Source organism: Mytilus galloprovincialis, chromosome 6 (assembly GCF_965363235.1).
Source record: "Mytilus galloprovincialis chromosome 6, xbMytGall1.hap1.1, whole genome shotgun sequence".
NCBI lineage: Eukaryota > Metazoa > Mollusca > Bivalvia > Mytilida > Mytilidae > Mytilus > Mytilus galloprovincialis.
The window spans coordinates 101,331,869-101,352,475 of record NC_134843.1 but is presented as its reverse complement, the minus strand read 5'-3'; the positions used below and the strand labels follow the sequence as shown (position 1 = coordinate 101,352,475).

At 33.2% G+C, this 20,607-nt stretch overlaps 1 protein-coding gene across 1 annotated transcript in view; it reads left to right on the top strand.

The window, feature by feature from the left end:
* LOC143081097 (sushi, nidogen and EGF-like domain-containing protein 1) overlaps nucleotides 1-20,607 on the top strand; it is a 55,382-nt gene that overhangs the window by 8,112 nt on the left and 26,663 nt on the right. The window contains exon 2 of the mRNA XM_076257333.1: nucleotides 17,513-17,648. Within this exon, the coding sequence (XP_076113448.1) occupies nucleotides 17,513-17,648 (136 nt within the window). The remainder of the gene's footprint in view (nucleotides 1-17,512; nucleotides 17,649-20,607) is intronic.

Sequence of the window (20,607 nt, the reverse complement as noted above, 5' to 3'; positions counted from 1 at the left end):
CCCCAAAATTACTGGTGTAAAACCATTCAAACGGGAAAATCAACGCATAGCCAGAAATTAGTAGTGCTTTTTTAATTAATATTCATAATATGTAAATGAGAATTGTACCACGTAATAATAGTTTGAACTGGACTGGCTTGATATCATTAAAATCTTTGAAACACGGATATTATAAATTGCCCGTCACAGAGTCCTTGTTTATAATCACTTTGATATTTCCGTAAAGTTGTCAGGCGATCAAAATCAAAACTATGAACGTGAATTTAGTGATTTTTTCGCTTTTTCGTGAGTTTATTCTTCTTGAAATAGGGGCATTTTCACTTCACGTGGGAACCTAAAGTTCAACGACTACACATACAAGGTTTGGACTTGCTTATTCTTTGGACATTCAAGTTTCAAATTTCACCCCGGCAACCTGTTTTTCTAATGAACTTGTCAGTTAATTTTCAACACGATGTTTGCAAATTTGACGTTTCAGCCATTTTAGCCAGTATTTTATACTGCAATGTTAAATGCCTCTCGCTTCAAATTTTAAAATAGCCCAGGAACCTTGATTTTTGCAACAACAGTCATTATGTTTCGTTTAAATGGTGTATATTGCTGTGAATATTTATTTTCTGCCCCGGCAACCTGTCTATCACTTAAATTAAAGTTAAAATAGACATTTTTTTCAAAATTCCCTATCATTTCAATATAATTTCCGTGACCCGTATCCGATTTCATTAGTATAATATTCAAATAAGCAAAGTGGCGTTGATTTCTTGATATGTGTCTAATCTATATAAAAAAAAAAACACCGAGAAACGAGAAACACGTATAAATTACATAAACAAACGACAACTACTGTACATAAGATTCCTGACTTAGGACAGGTGCAAATATTTTCAGCGGGATTAAACGTTTTAATGGTACCAAACCTTCTCCCTTTTTCTGAAACAATAGCATAACATCACAACATAGAAAACCACACGATAAAATATCAATTGGAAGGCTTAACTCAATCAAAAAACGTAAATTAGCACACTATGACGAATAAATTTGATCTGCATGTTTACTATGATTCATTGTTTATACTATGTATTACTCAAACACATCAAACGAATGAAAAACAATTGTCACATTCCGAACATGTTACAGGCATTTCCTTGTGTCAAAAATGGTGGATAAGACTTTGTTTTATAGCTAGATACATCTTTTACTTCGAATAGAATTTCTTATATTGACAAGTATGTATGAGCAAACAAAACAGACTAAATATTTAAAACATATAATAAATTATTTTACAACTTAAAAGCGGTAAAATTCATATTAAAACATTGTTTTAGTTCGTGTTTGCGGTCATCTTGTCCAAGGATCCCAATTTAGTAATGGCTGTTCGTATACGTCATTTGTTTTTGTCTGTGTAATGTAATCTGAATTGTTTACTGAAGCCTGTAGTGCTTTGTCGTTTGGGAAATATTATACATTTCAAATTTTGGGGAGCAAGGTACAAATATGTTGTGGTCAATAGTCGAAAGTCGTTCTACACTGTCGAATGTTCATACATTTTTGCAATAGTTCAATAATGAAATTCGATAAAATGTTAGTTCAAATCACAATACGCAGAAATTGTTTGAAAAAAGTTTGTATAAGAGAACAGAGCTGTCGTTCGTGCTACAGGAGCGAAGTATTTGAATAAAAGATACATATTCGTAAACATGAATAAGAAATCAAATGATTTATAATGTATGTACTCATGGGTGCATGGATGTAGTCCTAAAAAAACCTGCTCCAAAAGAGTGTAAAGGAAGAATGACGGAAATCAACATTACGTAGGATGGCCGATACGATCTTTTCACTCACTAGCGACATATTTTGTCGGCCTCGATTTTTTTTACCAGCATTATCGTCTGGTTATTTATCAATTGTGTCCTATACCCGATTGTGATATTTTGACTGATAGTTGTTTTGCATGGTGGTTGTTACATGCATCACAAGAGACTGTTATCCTGTCGACGCACGTGGTTTTGCTCCTTTTAAGGCTCATGAGTTTAGTATACCTATTTTTTGTTACCTAGATCTGTCTCTTTTTAATAAATGTGGGGAAACATCTTCCTTAAAGTTACAAATACGTTATGTGGAAGATTTTGTTTACTCCGATTTAATTTTAACATATAGATTTCCTTAAACATACATGAAACCTTATATATCTCGTGTTATATCTGTTATTAGGTACAAATATTACGGTTTTCCTGAACAGTGTTCTTACATTTGACCAGGATCTCGTTAGCATTTCACGAGTATACTTATGTGGATAACTTTTTAAACACAGATACAGTAGGTATCTAGTGATTTGTTTAGCTATAGTTCTATGAAAAGTATTGCTGATTTAGTGACTCATATTCTGATTCGAGAACACATTTGGATTAAAATCTTTGTAAATTGTTACTGCGGGAGCTGTTAGTTCACCAGAGAAGTGCCGATCCAACATAAGTAAATATTATGAAAAGAGAAGATACCAAAGGGATTGTCAAACTCATTCATTGAAAATAAAATAACAATTCCATGGAAATAAAACGGTAAACAACCAAAATCCATAGTCTAGTCTACAAACGACAACATTTGAAACTAAAGACTGATCATGAGGAACAGGAACCCCCACAAAAACTGGAGTTGCGCTTAAGTTACTAGTTGTAGTGACCGTAGTACATATTTCTCGAATAACACCGTCTGCTGATTTGATAAATTTTTTGAAGGGCTTTCTTTTTTTTTATAATTTTTTCAAATTTCAAAGTTTCAAGAAGAAATCTTCAATTGCACAGTATTGTGCAATAGATTTGTTAGATCTTTGACCACATTAATTTTGTGACAAAAACCTATAATATGTCAAAAATTTAATCACAATCCAAATTCAAATAGAATCAAGCTTGAATATTGTGACCAAATTTGCCCTAACTGTTCAGGGTTCAACCACTGGGGTCGTATAAAGCTGCGCCCTGCGGAGCACCTGGTTTATCAATATTATTTGATGGCTTGATTCATCAATTCACAGTTGTTGTGAGTCAGTTTTCAATTGATTCTGCTCTAACCAGTGCTCGGTCTATCTTACACCTGCAGTGAGGTGATAGTTTCTGTTGATCTGTGTTGATAGCCTAAGCAATGACTATAAAATGAATAAAAGCACTGTTCCTTTACATTTTGATTTCTTTGCCATGCATATATACTGATTTGTTTCTGCCAGACCAATTCAAGCTTAACTGTTAACATGTACATTTGTACCAATCTGTGTTGACATATGCATAGTAAATGTAGCAATCACCCCCATCCCCAATCTCCCCAATCTACAACCACCACCCCAAAAAATGGTCTCAGAATATCTCCTCCCAAATATTTTTTTTATGCATTTAATGTTTTGTGAGAATTTTTATTAAATTGACTATTTCACATGAAGTGCATTTACATGTATAACCACCCCTCCCCCTTTTCCATACAAAGTTTTATCTAAAGAAATTTGATCACACTTTTAAATCATACTATAAATTTGTACCTGAACCAACTGGCAGAGATATTCTCTTTGTCATCCATAGCTCTTTGCATACTGATGCTGGTATGCCTCTGCTTGGTTTTGCAACACTCTGGTCTGGATGTGTAGGTGACTGGCACTTTCTTGTTTGACGCCTCCAATATATTCCAAAATCATCCCTGTGTTTCGGGCATATGTAAATGTCACATGACGAACAGTCTATTGAAAATATCCCACTTCTGTACAGTATTAAAACCCCTTCTGGTAGTTCATAGTCCGTGGAGTTACACCCAAGACTACGTAAATGGGTACTTGTGGGTTTGTCACATTTGGTTATAGGGATACACAGGATATTTGAAGCATAATGCAATGATTGTCCACATTCAGATTTATAAGCAAATGTACATTTCATTTCATTCTTTTTCTCATATTGCATAGTTATGCATTAATTACATAATTACAGATTGTCAATGAAATACAGCAGAAGATGTGGTTCCATTTTGTCTCCAATGTAAACATTAAAGAGTACAATCAGGGGAGGTAAATCATTTTTTTTACTTGGGCACCATGAAGGTTTTGTCTTAATTTTTCTGTACAGACAGAAATTTAAGATTAAGTTTGAAATTATTAAATCAAATATATCTACCAAATAAATATTTGAAATTATAACTGTTATGTCCTGATGAATACTATATGGGATTAAGATAGGAAAAATATTTTTATAATTAAATTTATCTAAAACCCTTGAATTTCTCAATTTTGATGTTAAAAAAAATAATATTGTGTTTATAATTTTTGTCTTTAATTATTTTCTATATACCAGTAACTTTTAGATAAAATTGAGGAGTTTGTTTAATAATATATTCTGCCTGAAATTCTTCTTTTTTTTCGTTAAAATTTTAGATTTTTTGACATGCTCAAAATGTCATCAAAACTTATTTGCAAAGCAAAAGCTTACAGATTCTGAAGATATCAACCTTATGAAACATAAAAAAGCACAACAGAAACAAAATTCAGGTGTTATCTTGCAAATTATTTACTATTGAAAACAGTAAGCAGCATCAACCTCTCTGTACCAATCATTTTTCAAAAGTTGGCATGATGCCAATTCATAACATTTGACGGTAAAAACCATTTTATGCAGTTGAAAACATGTTTAACTTGCATTCTGTCAAAGAAAATTACTACATTTGTTATAAAAATGACAAAAAAACAATTACAAAGATGGCCATTTTTTCATAGGAAAATGCTTGTGCCAATGCTTGGATGTGTTTAAAAAATAGAATTGCTTATTTCTAAAAATACAATCAAATATTTGCACTTTTGATGGTGTAGACAGAGTCCCTACAAGGTAGCCTTCCAGATACATGTCACATAACATTATATTTCGAAACTAGCTTCCGGACAATTTTTGGCATATTGCATGGTTTTCTCATAGACAATCTTTTAAGTGTATCAATGATTTACGATTTATACAATGATAACGTTCATATATATCATACATAGAGAATGAGGCAGGAATCATACACACCGTAAGCAGGGTGTTAATAATATGTCTATACTCTAGTAAACAAATTATGAATAGATCTTAACAGTTTTTTAAAAGTCTGCACAATTGATTTTTCAGTTATGCACAGTATTTCTGTTAATTGTCAAATTATACACTGCGATAGATAAAGACCTGTTTACGTTCAGAATATTCAATTCTTTGGTATTGTATATTTTAACAGTGAGGTTGTTTCTTGTTCTTCTTTTTCTCTGGTATTGGTACAGACATTTAAAAAAAAATTAGTGGATTGAACTTGGCCTTATCTCCCACTTGATGACAACATTATAACAGGAATACAGTACAAATAAATCCAAGAACAATCAGGACAGAGAAATACACAATTGTGTGTCCAAAAAAACCAGTGGTTACAGCGGAAATTCATAACAATGAGATAATTTATGAATTAGTAAAAATATTAATATAAGAAAACGTCAGCTTCTGGATATTATGATATATTTGATAAAAATCGTTCTAGAAATCAAACGCCTGTGAGTAAAATTGAGAAAAGCAAACCAAAACGTAAGCTAAAAGCTAAAAGTTCCAAGAGATTAACGAAATTATGCTGGAGTTAACATGACGTATCAACAATATGTGTATTATATAAGCAAAAACCATCTAACAAGAAGTCATGATAACACACAAGTTTTTGATTTAAGTCTAAGATATATATAGGAAGATGTGATATGAGGGTGTAAAGAAGTCAGTTCTTTGATTGTCAAGTGGCCAATGTTATACCAAACTAGATTTAGAATATAGATTTAATAAACAAAACAAAAGTAAAGTATATCAACATAAATGAAATTATGAAATGAATACTATTAGTTGCATAGTGTGCTAGTGACCTTATGCCGGATATATGGGGTTAGAGCGAAGCTCGAATCCCCATATGGAATTTACTGACCCCATATATCACTAGCACACTATGTAACGAATTTATCTTACCGACTATCTTAACATATGAAGTTAAGAATAGTGACCTATCAAAATGAACAAGTCTTCAATACTGTTAGCATTAAGTATCTAGCTACTTCCATTGATCCTACAGTAACAGATTAACAGATGCCAACAATAACAACTTGTTAGGTTTAAAGTGTTTTACGAATTTATTTTCATCTTAATCATCAATTTTTTCGTATATTGAAACCTTTTAGATTTTTTCTCAGTGCCGTTTTGTTTTTATAAAAAAGACGTTACACCACTACTTACCGTGTATGAACTAAGCCCCGCCTCCCTACTAAACTAATATAAAATTTACACGGTCTCCACCAAGACGCTTTTAACCAATCATATTCCTAGAAATTTGTAGGAGGTAAGATAAATGCAAATATAACTAAATAAACACACACAAAACAGAACTAAATATAATATTATGAAATAAACAAAATGAAAGTAAACAATTACATAGATAAGATAAGATAAGATTTATTTCTTAAAGTGTCACCATCCATTACAATATATATATATATATATAAACACACATTAAGTCGTAAGACCCTAACATTGCAGACCTCACACCTCCATCAACTCTGCACACTTCCCGGTAAAGTTTGAACGTTACACGTACTGTAGAACAACTTTGGGTTGTTCTCCTTGAATATTACGGACAGAAAATAACTATTTGACACATTTTGGGTTGATTCCAAATTGAAGAAAAGAACACTAGATTTTATACTATTACTGCAATGCTAAATTCAAATGAGCAATGACGACTTGAAACTGGATAATACTGCACGGACTGCTGGATTCGTTAAGGTTCATCATAACAAATGGACAAATATTGCCGTATTTTCACCTCAAAAACTACTCTGTGTACAGACTTACCTGTGCTGTTTTGAAAGTTTACAGGCCTAGCATACACTAGATATATAAAAGTCAAATGCATTTTGTGTTTAAGAAAGAAAAAATCTTTCTTGGTTTTTGATTGGCATTTTTTTTTCTTTTCTGTAGAAGGTGTAAAAATAAACAAACACCTGAATTACTTCGATACTTTCCACTCACTGACTCAGATAAACTCTTTAACTCACTATATTTGTAAAGATACCTGTGTGTCCATGTCCATTAAGGACAATCAAAAAAATACAAACCCAAACCAGTTTTTTTACCGGAGGGAGCATCTCAAAGTTATACCCCAACTTAGTTAATTTTCACACCTTATGCATGAAGGAAAAAAAATGCCCATCAAAATCGAAAAGAGATTTTATCTTTCTGAAACGCAAAATACATTTACCTTTGATATATCTAGTGGATGCCAGGCATTAAAACTTTTCCAACTTCACAGGTAAGTCTGTACACAGAGTAGTTTTCGGCATGTAAATACAGTCATATTTGTCCGTTTGTTATGATGAACCTTAAACATATATTTGATTCTTTGAATATTTCTAACGAATAATTTCACCGACTACAGGCGTTGTAATTGATATCAGCAAACATCGAGTTGTAACCATATTACAAATAATACACCATTTGTATCTCCGACACCGTATATCATCGACCAGTGGACGGTATTTACTACGTGTTGTACGCACACTAAAACCGGGCATAAAAATCCCTGCAAAATAAATATTAAACCCCAAAATTACTTAATTTATATAACATTTGCATGATATAGCGATTATTCGGACATTCAGGGCCTCGAGTAAAGAATATTATCTCGACAGCAAAATAGACCTCAGTGAACTATATAAATAAGTAAAAATGTCTTACCTGAGTGCTGTTATAATACGCCTTGGGATATCCATGTCCCATACTGACAATTGTAATACCCAACTGCTATTTTTACCAACTCTAGACTCAGCACAAGCGCGTGCTTTACTTAATGGCCATGTGTCGACTGATTTGAATCTCACCTGTGAAATTTCAATAGGTGCCTAATCACGTGATACACATGAAAGGTCTACTTGACTATATAGTCCGGTGTTAATGAAAATAAGCCCTAACAAAAAATATAGTCCTATGTGAAATCAATATATATAATTAAATAAATGGAGTTTGTTACAGAGGGCCAATGAGACAACTCTCCAGCCATGTCCGATTATAAAAGTAAACCATTAAAGATCAAGGTACGGTATTCAACACTGAGCCTTCGCTCACACTGAACAACAAGCTATAAAGGTCCCCACAACATTACTAGACAGTGTAAAAGGTAAAATACTGAACTCAGCAGCAATTCAAAAAGGAAAGTCCCTAATCAATTGGCAAAATCAGAAGACAAAACACATTTAACGAATGGATAACAACTGTCATATTCCTGACTTGGTAGAGGGATTTTCTTATGTAAAAAATGGTGGATTGAACCTAGTTTTATAGCAATAAACCTTTCTCTTGTATTGCAGTTGCATCTAATTTCATTATACATGTATTGACAATCATGCGTGAACAAATTGTCAAAATAGGGGTATAGCAGTCATCCCCGTGTCAAAATCTCAATCAGAACGAAAAAACCAAACAAATATTTAATAAAGAAATACAAAAAAAAAACATATCTCACTTTAACAAACACGTTTTGTATTTTATTTATGTATGTTAAAATCAATCCGTAAATTTTTACTCCGCCACATTCTGTATGTGCCTGTCCCAATTCAGGAGCCTGTTATACGGCGGTTGTCGTTTGTTGCTGTAACATATTTGGCTTTTGGTCATTATTTTGTATACGAATTAAAATGTGCGGTATGGGCGCTCATAATTGTTTAAGGCCGTACGGTGACCGATAGCTTCTGTTCATTTTGCCGCTTGTGAGAAGTTGTCTCATTGGAAATCATACACCATCTTCTTATTTTCTATATTTGGAATATAGTATCAACTAGGAGATATATACTACATATGAATGCACTCTAGGAATTTTGCTGAATATAAATGGAAATTTCACAATTGAAGCTGAAATCATCTCCTTTTTCCGTTATTTATTAGGGTCAGTTTGCTGTGTTGGTCACCTCTATTTTTGTTTCGTAGACCTATCACACTCATTCAATTTCTATTCATTTTTCTTATACAAATAATAAACTGTTGTATGAATTCAAATGAGACAACTTAAAACGAGAGTTCAAATGACATGGATACAAGCAATCACATGTCACATCCTTCAATAATGAGAAATCCCAAACTACAAGTCAGCTCTACAAGGTCCTGACAGAAAAAAAATGTCAACCATTAAAACGAAAAAAAAACCTGACGGCCTAGATTAATATATATTTAGGTTACATGATAACGTGTCAGCTACATGAATATACAAATATTACTTTGGAAGAATATCTTTTGAATTCACATTCTTTTGAACAATATGATGACACCAATGATGATCAATTTATATGTTATCAGAATGTTGGTTTGCAATTGATAGTCTGATCATTTTTTTAAACCTTTTTAGCCTTTATTGTTTTACCTGCTCTGCAACGCTTATACATGTTATATTAGGTTAAGGATTTTCATTTGGTTTTTTTTTCTAGAACATCAGTAAAATGTGTACTGTTTATGTTAATATTTTCTTTTTTTCATCTGAAGACTGAACAAAACCTTTTGATTTGTCTAATTAAAACGTATAACAAAACATCGATTTCCAACATGTCAAAGGCAAATATTCAAAAAAGGAATGTTCATAAAACCTGACAAAAGCAAACAGACTTGTAGGACAGTCAGTCTTGAAAATGTGGGTGTTACTTTGAATTATCTTAAAACTGTATGATAATGTTATGTATTTTTTTTATATAAAAAAAATGTTCTGCAAATTGGTTACTATATATTGACTATTTTATCTTTTATGTCTGTTTAGCTCACGCATCATTGTAAATATAACAGAATTTGATGAGACTGTCATCAAAGTGAGAGGTTTAGGGCTTTCAAACCAGGTTTAATCCACCATTTTCTACATTTGAAAATGCCTGTACCAAGTCAGGAATATGACAGTTCTTGTCCATTCGTTTTTTATGTGTTTTTGTCATTTGATTTTGCTATGTGGTTATGGACTTTCTCTGAGTTCAGTATTTTTGTGATTTTACTTGTGTCTATGTTCTGCTAATCGGTTACTTTATGTCGTCTATGTAAGGCATTTCAGGATCCATCATCACTAACCATACGAACTTCATCATAGCAGTCACTTGTTTCACTTCTTTTTTCTTAAACAATTACAAATAAGTGATAAAAACGTTTGGTTTACAACATATATAATGTATAATACTTCAGAAAACATCTTAAATTTAACCGAGTCCGTATCAATAAATCAGTAAATTACGCATACAAAAAATGAAACATAACGATAAGAATGATAAAAAACATTACGGTTGCAGTCTTGTAATTGACTGCTCCATAGGCTTACATACAAAACAGCTGATCTTTGAAAATAAAAAAATAAAAAATGCTACATAGAAAAAAAATTGCATGTTAATCGAAAAAAAAGTGGGTCATGCCACGAAGAATATAAAAGAAACGTTACCCTGAAGTCAAGACATTTTTTTCTACTTTCTGTTTGCTGTTTTTACTAGGCTGCACCACTTTCAGTTAACATGATATCCTTCCACCTTCATGGATTGATATCCCCCAAAAAGATGTAAGATTTTTTTAAAAGCTATATATATGTTTAAATTCAGAATAAATCTATAATCAAACAGAAAAAATTGAGTCCAGAAAAAAATTCAGAAAAAAAAAATGGACTATTTTGTTTTTCTCCATGTTTTGACATGCATCGGAAACTGGAGTTGTAATACAAGACTGGCACCTAAAGATGAAAATAAGTGATTTTATAAAAGTAAGTGTAGACGACATTTCATCTAAGACAATAACAATCAAAACCAAGGAGTAAACAAAGACTCACAAAACCAAAGGACATTTACATCAATAATAATTAAAAAACAACACGAACTCAACTAAAAACCGGGAGTGTCATACATATTTGACGATTTAATGGTTTGATATCCTTTACTATCTCGAGTTCAGTTGAAGTAGAAATGCAGAGACGTGAATATGAGATTCTACATAGATGGATATAGAATAGAAGTTGATATTGTTCCATTTTTCTGTGTTTACAGTTTACATTAAGGTCGTAATAGAAAGTTGTATTGTCTAACGCTTAGTTCTGTTTATTGTCTGTTCATATTAATCTGTTAATGTTTATGGACGGTCCACCATTTAAAAATTACATTTTGCAGCATGTAGTATTAGTTTCAGTCTATTTTTGTTTATTTGATTGATGACTATATTTTCAAAAAGTTTTGATTTTGCGTTAGATGTTCAATCATTGTTCGATGGACAATAATATTGTTGGGAGATATTCGTTTTTGTTTTTTGATCGGTTTTGTCATGTATGTGATTTTATTCTTTTTATTTTTTTCTGTGTATTATTCTTCAATCCTGATAAAACCAAAGATATATATTTACCACCGTTTAATCAATATGTAACCTAGATCTTTCTTAGTAGCTCAGTTTTAGTCTGTAGGAAAATTACTGATTTTAGGTTTTCATTTAATGTTTGGAATGGTGTCTCATAAACTTCCACATTATTTCATTTTTACTTTGGTCATAGTATCATAGATACATGTCCGGATATTGAATTGAAGATCATTGTTTATTCTTTTAATGTGTTTTATTTATCTACAATATCTAAACAGGGTAAATATTCTGTCCATGATTTGTTCGATTTAATACATGTTTGTTATGTGACAGCAGATTACAGTTTCAGGGGGTACTAATGATATAGTACCAAACATTCAAGGAAAATCTCTTTCTTTCGTGAGATAACTGTCCCTTTAGTTTCTTTATAAAAAAGACATCTTTTTTTTTAACAAGTTCAGACATAAAGGTATTCCTTCATTTTTTGTTTTACAAAGGCGTTGGTGTATTTAACACACATTCAAGTTGGATATTGTTTCTTATTCGAGCTACAAAATTGGAATAGAACAAAAAACAGGGTTTTAAAAGTTGGGTCTATACTAAGAATAAACTAATACTAAATTGGAAAAAAATATCGGCATGTTTTTGTGTTCCTCTCTTGTCTACACACTTTGTTATGAATATTTTGTTATTTGCAAATATGCAGAAAAAAGTGGCGAAGTAAAATAATGACATTCGAAATTCGTTAGTTTAAGATAATCCAGCAAAACCATCCCAGATACATACAAAATAAAAACTACGAAAAGGCAAACAAAAATAACATTAACAAAATCACTAAACGAAAAACTAAAGACTGAACAAATATTTGGTTTGATAGCTTCATTAGAAACCCCCTAAAAAGAAAACAATAGAGGAAAAAGTAAAATCACAAAAATACTGACTTTTATTCTATTCGGAAAGTCCATAATCACATGGCAAAATCAAATAACAAAACGCATCAAAAACGAAAGGACAAGAACTGTCATATTCCTGACTTGGTACAGGCATTTTCAAATGTAGAAAATGGTGGATTAAACCTGATTTTATATCGCTAACCCTCTCACTTCGATGACAGTCTCATCAAATTCCGTTATATTTACATTGATGCGTTAACTAAACAGACACAATAAATAAAATAATCAAAATATGGGTACATCAGTCAGCATCGTATTACAACTTTAAAAGGAACAATTTAACAGAACACAAACACATCTATCTACAAACACATTCATTGATTTGTGTGTCTTTGGAATTTGGTATCCAGTAATCTCATAGTTTCCATGTATTTAGTGAATGGTAAATGTTCTTAATTCAATGTCGTTAATTTCCTTTGATCGTTCGTTGAAAGCTTATAAATACTTGCACTAGAAAATATATCAATCTATTAGAAAACATCCATTTAGTCGTTGTTTTTCTATAGCTTGATGTTTTTTTTCTGAGAAAATGCTGTGGCAGAAAAAAAACTACGGAACACATGCTAACATTCAAAACGTAAAATGAATTGAAAAAAAAAACAATTGTCATATTTCTGACTTGATACAGGCATTTTTGTCTGTAGAAAATAAGCGATTAAACCTGGATCCTTTTCGATTCTTCTGGTACAGACCTCCATGAAATACGTGGGTATAGGTTAACCAAAATTCAAATGTTCGACTACGTAGTTATTCTTAAATGCTTTTTATATAAACTTTTGCAAAAATACACATTCAAATACTAACGAAAATAAAACTTTCATCAATTTACCAAAATTTGATATGCTGCTTAAGTAAATAATGAAACCACAATAGGCTTTAATTGTATGTCTCCATTGATGTTTTTGACAGCTGATCAAAATATGGTACAAGTGTCAATATATGGTGTTGTGTAGGAACTTAAGACCCTTATGTCGGCATTCTATCAGCATATGTATCATTTCTTAGCATAAAGATCTTTCTAGACTTGTAGTGTTTTTATCTCAACGGTTCAACATAGTTCTAAGGAACAATTCAACTTGAACAATTTTATCGCGAAAAAGCAAGAAAAACATCATTGTTTTTTTTTAATATTTTACCTATCCATACGTATAATATTTTGACTGCAAAGAAATATATACCGTCGGTTAAATTTACCACTTGCTTAATGACACAATAGTTTAATCGGAACAGAGTCCACCATTATTGTACAAACATCATATATGCATATACTGTTTCTTTAATGACATTTTTGATTATTAGAATTTTAGTTTTTTCTGCCTTTTCCGTCGTTGTATTTAGATTACCAACGTTGTATGAGGAATGTCATAAGTTTAATTTTAATCTAAACTTTTATTTATATTTGACACTTTAGTGTTTTATTAGAGGTATAATTTGGGAACTTGATTTATTGTTTTGCATTAATTTAAACTTTATATCATTTCTTTCATATCTTCTGTTCAGTAAAAAAGGAAGTTTAGGCTAATCAAATATAATTTGACACGATGCAAGTCATATCATAAATCTTTATAACAGTTGAAAACAAAGCAATCGTGGGAACTATGTCTTTAGAATTATATGTATAGTCAAGAACTGCTTTTTTCCATGAATTAGTATAAAAGTTTTCCAAGAATGATTTTGTGCATGCTTTCCTCGGAGTAGGAGAAATACCCCCCACTGCTAAGTTAATAATTTTTCGTCTAAAAGAGTTTTAATTGGTTGATATGTAATTTTTCAGTCCAGCCATATATATACTATACTTTAGTCTGTATGTTACATTTTAAATTAACATGAAAACCACGAACAGTTTATTTCTATGGTCGTTTTGTGTGAATGTACTGATTCATACAAACGTATGCATTCCACTGGGAATGTTTTACCCGTATGGTTCTTCTTATGGTGACAGCAAACTCCACAAAAACGACGACGGAAGCTCTGATGAAATTTATATAACTACGGCGTTTCCGTTTTTCAATCACAGTGAAAGAACACTTTTTGTAAGTATCGACACAGACTATCATAAGGACCATTTTACAAATGTTGTTGTCTTTCAGGCAATATTTATAGTAGAACTAATTAAAGAATTCAAATAGAGAAAAATATTCAACGTGTGACCGAACAACACATTAATTCACGAATGCGCGTAGCGGATGAGTTTATTAACAGTGTTGTTCGGTCACACGTTTATATTCAAATGTAAAGTTATTGGTTTATATTCCACTGGGAAATCAATGCAATTCATTGCAACCAATGTAATAATGGAAATAAAGCTACAATGGTAGGTAACTATAGACTGCAAGCAGCATTCAATAGCGAGAAAACATTTCTTTTGTTTAAAACTGGTGAGATCTGACTTTTTTTTTAGAAATTCATCTCGTCACTCTTCTACTTTTATCAATATTTAACACTGAAGTCAATATCATATGCATTAAATGCAGCTCATAATATTTGATATCATGGTAATAATTTCGCCACAGAAAGTACACTAAAACTTTTTATTTATTATTACGGTTTATGAATTAGATAAATAATTTGATTCACACTTTTATTTTAATTTACATTAACTTATATTGGTATCACTACCCTTTGATATGATAGTACTGACGCAAATATTCCAAAATTAACCAATTTGTAAAAACAGCACTTTGTTTTCATCATAAGGTATATTTTCATCAGATCTCAGCCTGTATCTGCTTTAAAAACAGTGTTGCCTTAAGCAATATCCGAAATACGTTAAGCGTTATCTTGTTTTGTTAATACACGACGTCGTATTGGATGTAGATTAAGGGAAACAAATTGCGACTTTACTTCGAATGTATTGAGTAGACATGAGTGTAACGCATATATTCATGTATTTTATAATAAAGAATTTAAGAACTATAAACAACTATAAACAACTGTCATCCAAGTGTGGAGTTATTGAATTAAAGCAACAGTAGTATACCGTTGTTTAATAGTAATAAATCATTCAGCTAGCTTTGAACCAGGTTTGACCTATCATTTTCTTAAAAATGTCTCTAACATACCAGATAAATTACAGATGTTTTTCACTAGTGCCAATGATTGATAACGTTTAATTTTGTCAACTTTTATGGAATTTCCCCCTTGTTCAATTTACCTTTGAATTCGTTTTTTATTTTATTTAACTTTAGTTTCAATCAAACTCATAAAACATAATACATTTTTGTAGGTGAACACAAACGGAGATTTAACTTTTATTTCGGCACTAGCCAGCTATACCCCGGAGTCTTTTCCATTCCAACAAAATGCTAGAATCATAGCGCCGTACTGGGCGGATGTAGACACAAGAACAGTAGGCGATATCTGGTACAGGGAAACAAATAACATAGCGTTACTTGGCCGCGCTTCTAGTGATATACGAACTACTTTTCCACAGCAGTCAACATTTAATTCGAGCTGGATGTTCAGTACAACGTGGGACAGAGTTGGTTTTTACGGAGCTGATGCTTTAGGACAAACGAAAGTATGAAAATACTTTTCCTTGGGTTCAGGGTCTGGTAAAAACAAGTTGGTCAATATAGGTTAAACGCGATAGAAACAATCAATCCTTCTTAACAAAAAACCGAACTCAACGCATAGCAATTAAGTAAATTAACGGAAAAATGATTGCATTCAATTTTCATTCTTTCTTGAACCAAAATAATGTACTTACATATCTGAGTTATTGGTTAAGTATATATGACAAACTTACACAAAATTATGTACAAACAACGGTACATTGCAATCTAATCTGCATATTCCACTAAAGAATTGTCAATTAGGTTGACAAAAATCTGTCCACAGCGAAAGAGGGTCTTCAGAAATACTGTGAAACTGTTTACTAGCAACCATATCTGGATTCTTAAATATTCTAAACAACTTCTGGATAATTCTAAATCTCTGAAATTAGTTCTATAAAAACTTTTGATATTTCAACTCTATATATACCACCATTCTCAGTGTGAACATGAAACATCGCCTGAAAGAAACAGTTCAATCCACAATGCCTTTCAACATAAAAATGGTAGCATACGCTATACATTTATTACTTTTATTATTACTATGTATTATTTTGTTGATAGTGAAAAAAAGAGAAAACATGATACACAGAGGAACAAGTGATCAGTATGCTAGAGTTTCTTGTTTACAACATATTTGTATTTGAATTTGGAGGTAGACTTTTTCAACAAATTGTCGGCAATCCTATGAAAACGAACTGCCGATCTCTTTTTATTTTCATATAAATCGGAGTTCCTTCAGACACTGGTAAAAAAAAAAGATAAAAAAAACCCATATAATTTAATTTCACTTTCAGATATATTGATGATGTTCTTTCCATTAACAATCAGAACATTTCTGATTGGGTTTCATTAATATATCCACAAGAACTGAAAATTTAAGAAACAACAAACAGGGATTCTGGTAAAGAATTTGACATACCTGTCATCTCAGTACGAGAATCTATGACAAACGAGACTATTGATTTTGAAATTATCAATTTCCCTCAACTAAGTAGCAATATACCAACTTAACCTGCATATAGGATATATATAGTTATCAAAGGTATCAGGCTTATAATTTAATACACAGACGCGCGTTTCGTCTACATAAGACTCATCAGTAACGCTCAGATCAAAATAGAAAGCCAAACAAGTACAAAGTTGAAGAGCATTGAGGATCCAAAATTCCTAAAGATTGTGCAAAATACGGTTAAGGTAAACTATGTCTTGGAAAAGAAAATCCTTAGTATTTCGAATATTTGATACTTTGGCAAATAGAAAATTTATAAAAATGACAATATAAATTAAATTCATCTCAACATATATTTCCCAGTGCCTTGTTTTATCATTTGATTTTGCCATTTGATTAGGGACTTTCCGTTTTGAGTTTTCCTCGGTGTTCAGTATTTTTGTAATTTTACTTTTTACACAACAAAATATTAACATTTTTAATTATCAGTAACAAGCAATATAATGAAAAACCGATCTCTAATCGCTCCAGTCTTCTTATATGTCGCGTCGGTGACATATAAGAAAGATTTTTTTTATTAGATTGGTTAACAGCCTAGTATTTATTTTCAAAATAATTTGATTTCATTGTTTGATAATCACACTTATTTGGAATATTTCAGTTTACGTGTTTTTCTTTTTAAAGATGTACGTTTCAATGCATCCTGGTGACTGACGGAAGATACTCATTTGTTATGTTCAACTATAACCTGATACAATGGACAACCGGAACAACTGGTGGAGGGAGCTCATCTAGTGGTCTTGGAGGTACTCCTGCTCAGGTAAGAATTATTTGGAGCTCGTCGAGTGGTCTTGGAGGTACTCCTGCTCAGGTAAGAATTATTTGGGGCTCATCGAGTGGTCTTGGAAGTACTCCTGCTCAGGTAAGAATTAATGGGAGCCAGTCGAGTAGTCTTGGAGGTACTCCTGCTCAGGCAAGAATTAATGGAATCCAGTCGAGTGGTCTTGGAGGTACTTCTGCTCAGGTAAGAATTAATGGGATCCAGTCGAGAGGTCTTGGAGGTACTTCTGCTCAGGTAAGAATTAATGGGATCCAGTCGAGTGGTCTTGGAGGTACTCCTGCTCAGGTAAGAATTAATGGGAGCCCGTCGAGTGGTCTTGGAGGTACTCCTGCTCAGGTAAGAATTAATGGGATCCAGTCGAGTGGTCTTGGAGGTACTTCTGCTCAGGTAAGAATTAATGGGATCCAGTCGAGTGGTCTTGGAGGTACTTCTGTTCAGGTAAGAATTAATGGGATCCAGTCGAGTGGTCTTGGAGGTACTCCTGCTCAGGTAAGAATTAATGGGAGCCCGTCGAGTGGTCTTGGAGGTACTCCTGCTCAGGTAAGAATTAATGGGATCCAGTCGAGTGGTCTTGGAGGTACTCCTGCTCAGGTAAGAATTAATGGGAGCCCGTCGAGTGGTCTTGGAGGTACTCCTGCTCAGGTAAGAATTAATGGGATCCAGTCGAGTGGTCTTGGAGGTACTCCTGCTCAGGTAAGAATTAAAGGGATCCAGTCGAGTGGTCTTGGAGGTACTCCTGCTCAGATAAGAATTAATGGGAGCCCGTCGAGTGGTCTTGGATGTACTCCTGCTCAGATAAGAATTAATGGGAGCCCCGTCGAGTGGTCTTGGAGATACTCCTGCTCAGGTAGGAATTAATGGGAGCCCGTCGAGTGGTCTTGGAGTTACTCCGGCTCGGGTAGGAATTAATGGGAGCCCGTCGAGTGGTCTTGGAGATACTCCTTCTAAGGTAATGAGTGTTGGAATGATCTTGGATGAACTCCTACTCATATAATAACTGGTGAAGGGGGCTAGTCTACTGGTTTTAATAATAGTAACGGTATCAATTTTCTAGATGCTCATTTCGACAATACATGTCTCTTTAGTGATGCTCGTGGCCTAAATATATTTAAACCAAAGCTTATAAAAGATGAAGAGCTATAATCCAAAAGGTCCAAAAAGTATAGCCAAATCCGTCAAGGGATCTGAGCTTTGCATGAGGGAGATACATTCCTTAACTTTTTTCTAAATTTTCTAACATTTTGTAACACAAAAAAATCGTATTACTGGGCTGGTAGTAACCTCGGGGACTTACAGTCCTACAGTGGAGGCATCGACCCATTGGTAGTAGTAACATTAACGGTACCAATTTTCCTGAAACAGATGCGCATTTCGACAATACATGTCTCTTCAGTGATGCCCGTGGCCTACATATTTGAAAAACCATAGCTTATACAAAAGATGAAGAGTTATAATCCAAAAGGTCCAAAAATAGTCCTACTCAGTTGATAATTTTGAAAGGGAGCCCGTATATTTGTCTTGGAGGTACTCCTTCTTATGTTATAAATTGCAATGGGAGCCCGTCGAGTGGTGTTGAAGGAACTCCTGCTAAGGTAATAACTGATAAAGGGATCCTTTCTAATGATCTTGGAGGTACTCCTACTAAGAAAATAACTGGTAAAGGGATCCAGTCTAATGATCTTGGAGGTACTCCTACTAAGATAATAACTGGTAAAGGGATCCAGTCTAATGATCTTGGAGGTAATCCTACTAAGATAATAACTGGTAAAGGGATCCAGTCTAATGATCTTGGAGGTATTCTTACTAAGTTAATAACTGGTAAAGGGATCCAGTCTAATGATCTTGGAGGTACTCCTACTAAGATAATAACTGGTAAAGGGATCAAGTCTAATTATCTTGGAGGTAATCCTACTAAGATAATAACTGGTAAAGGGATCCAGTCTAATGATCTTGGAGGTACTCCTACTAAGATAATAACTGGTGAATGGAGCCAGTCTAATGACCTTGGAGGTACTCCTACTAAGATAATAACTGGTAAAGGGATCCAGTGTAATGATCTTGGAGGTACTCATACTAAGATAATAACTGGTAAAGGGATCCAGTGTAATGATCTTGGAGGTACTCATACTAAGATAATAACTGGTAAAGGGTTCCAGTCTAATGATCTTGGAGGTACTCCTACTAAGATAATAACTGGTAAAGGGATCCAGTCTAATGATCTTGGAGGTACTCCTACTAAGATAATAACTGGTAAAGGGATCCAGTCTAATGATCTTGGAGGTAATCCTACTAAGATAATAATTGGTAAAGGGATCCAGTCTAATGATCTTGGAGGTACTCCTACTAAGCTAATAACTAGTAAAGGGATCCAATCTAATGATCTTGGAGGTACTCCTGCTAAGGTAATAACTGATAAAGGGAGCCAGTCTAATGATCTTGGAGGTACTCCTACTAAGGTAATAACTGATAAAGGGATCCAGTCTAATTATCTTGGAGGTACTCCTACTAAGATAATAACTGGTAAAGGGAGCCAGTCTAATGACCTTGGAGGTACTCCTACTAAGATAATAACTGATAAAGGGATCCAGTCAAATGATCTTGGAGGTACTCCTACTAAGATAATAACTGGTAAAGGGATCCAGTCTAATGATCTTGGAGGTACTCCTACTAAGATAATAACTGGTAAAGGGATCCAGTCTAATGATCTTGGAGGTACTCCTACTAAGATAATAACTGGTAAAGGGATCCAGGCTTATGATCTTGGAGGTACTCCTACTAAGATAATAACGGGCAAAGGGATCCAGTCTAATGATCTTGGAGGTACCCCTACTAAGATAATATCTGGTAAAGGGGTCCAGTCTAATGATCTTGGAGGCACTCCTGCTAAGATAATAACTGGTGAAGGGAGTTCATCTAGTGGTCTCGGAGATACTCCTGC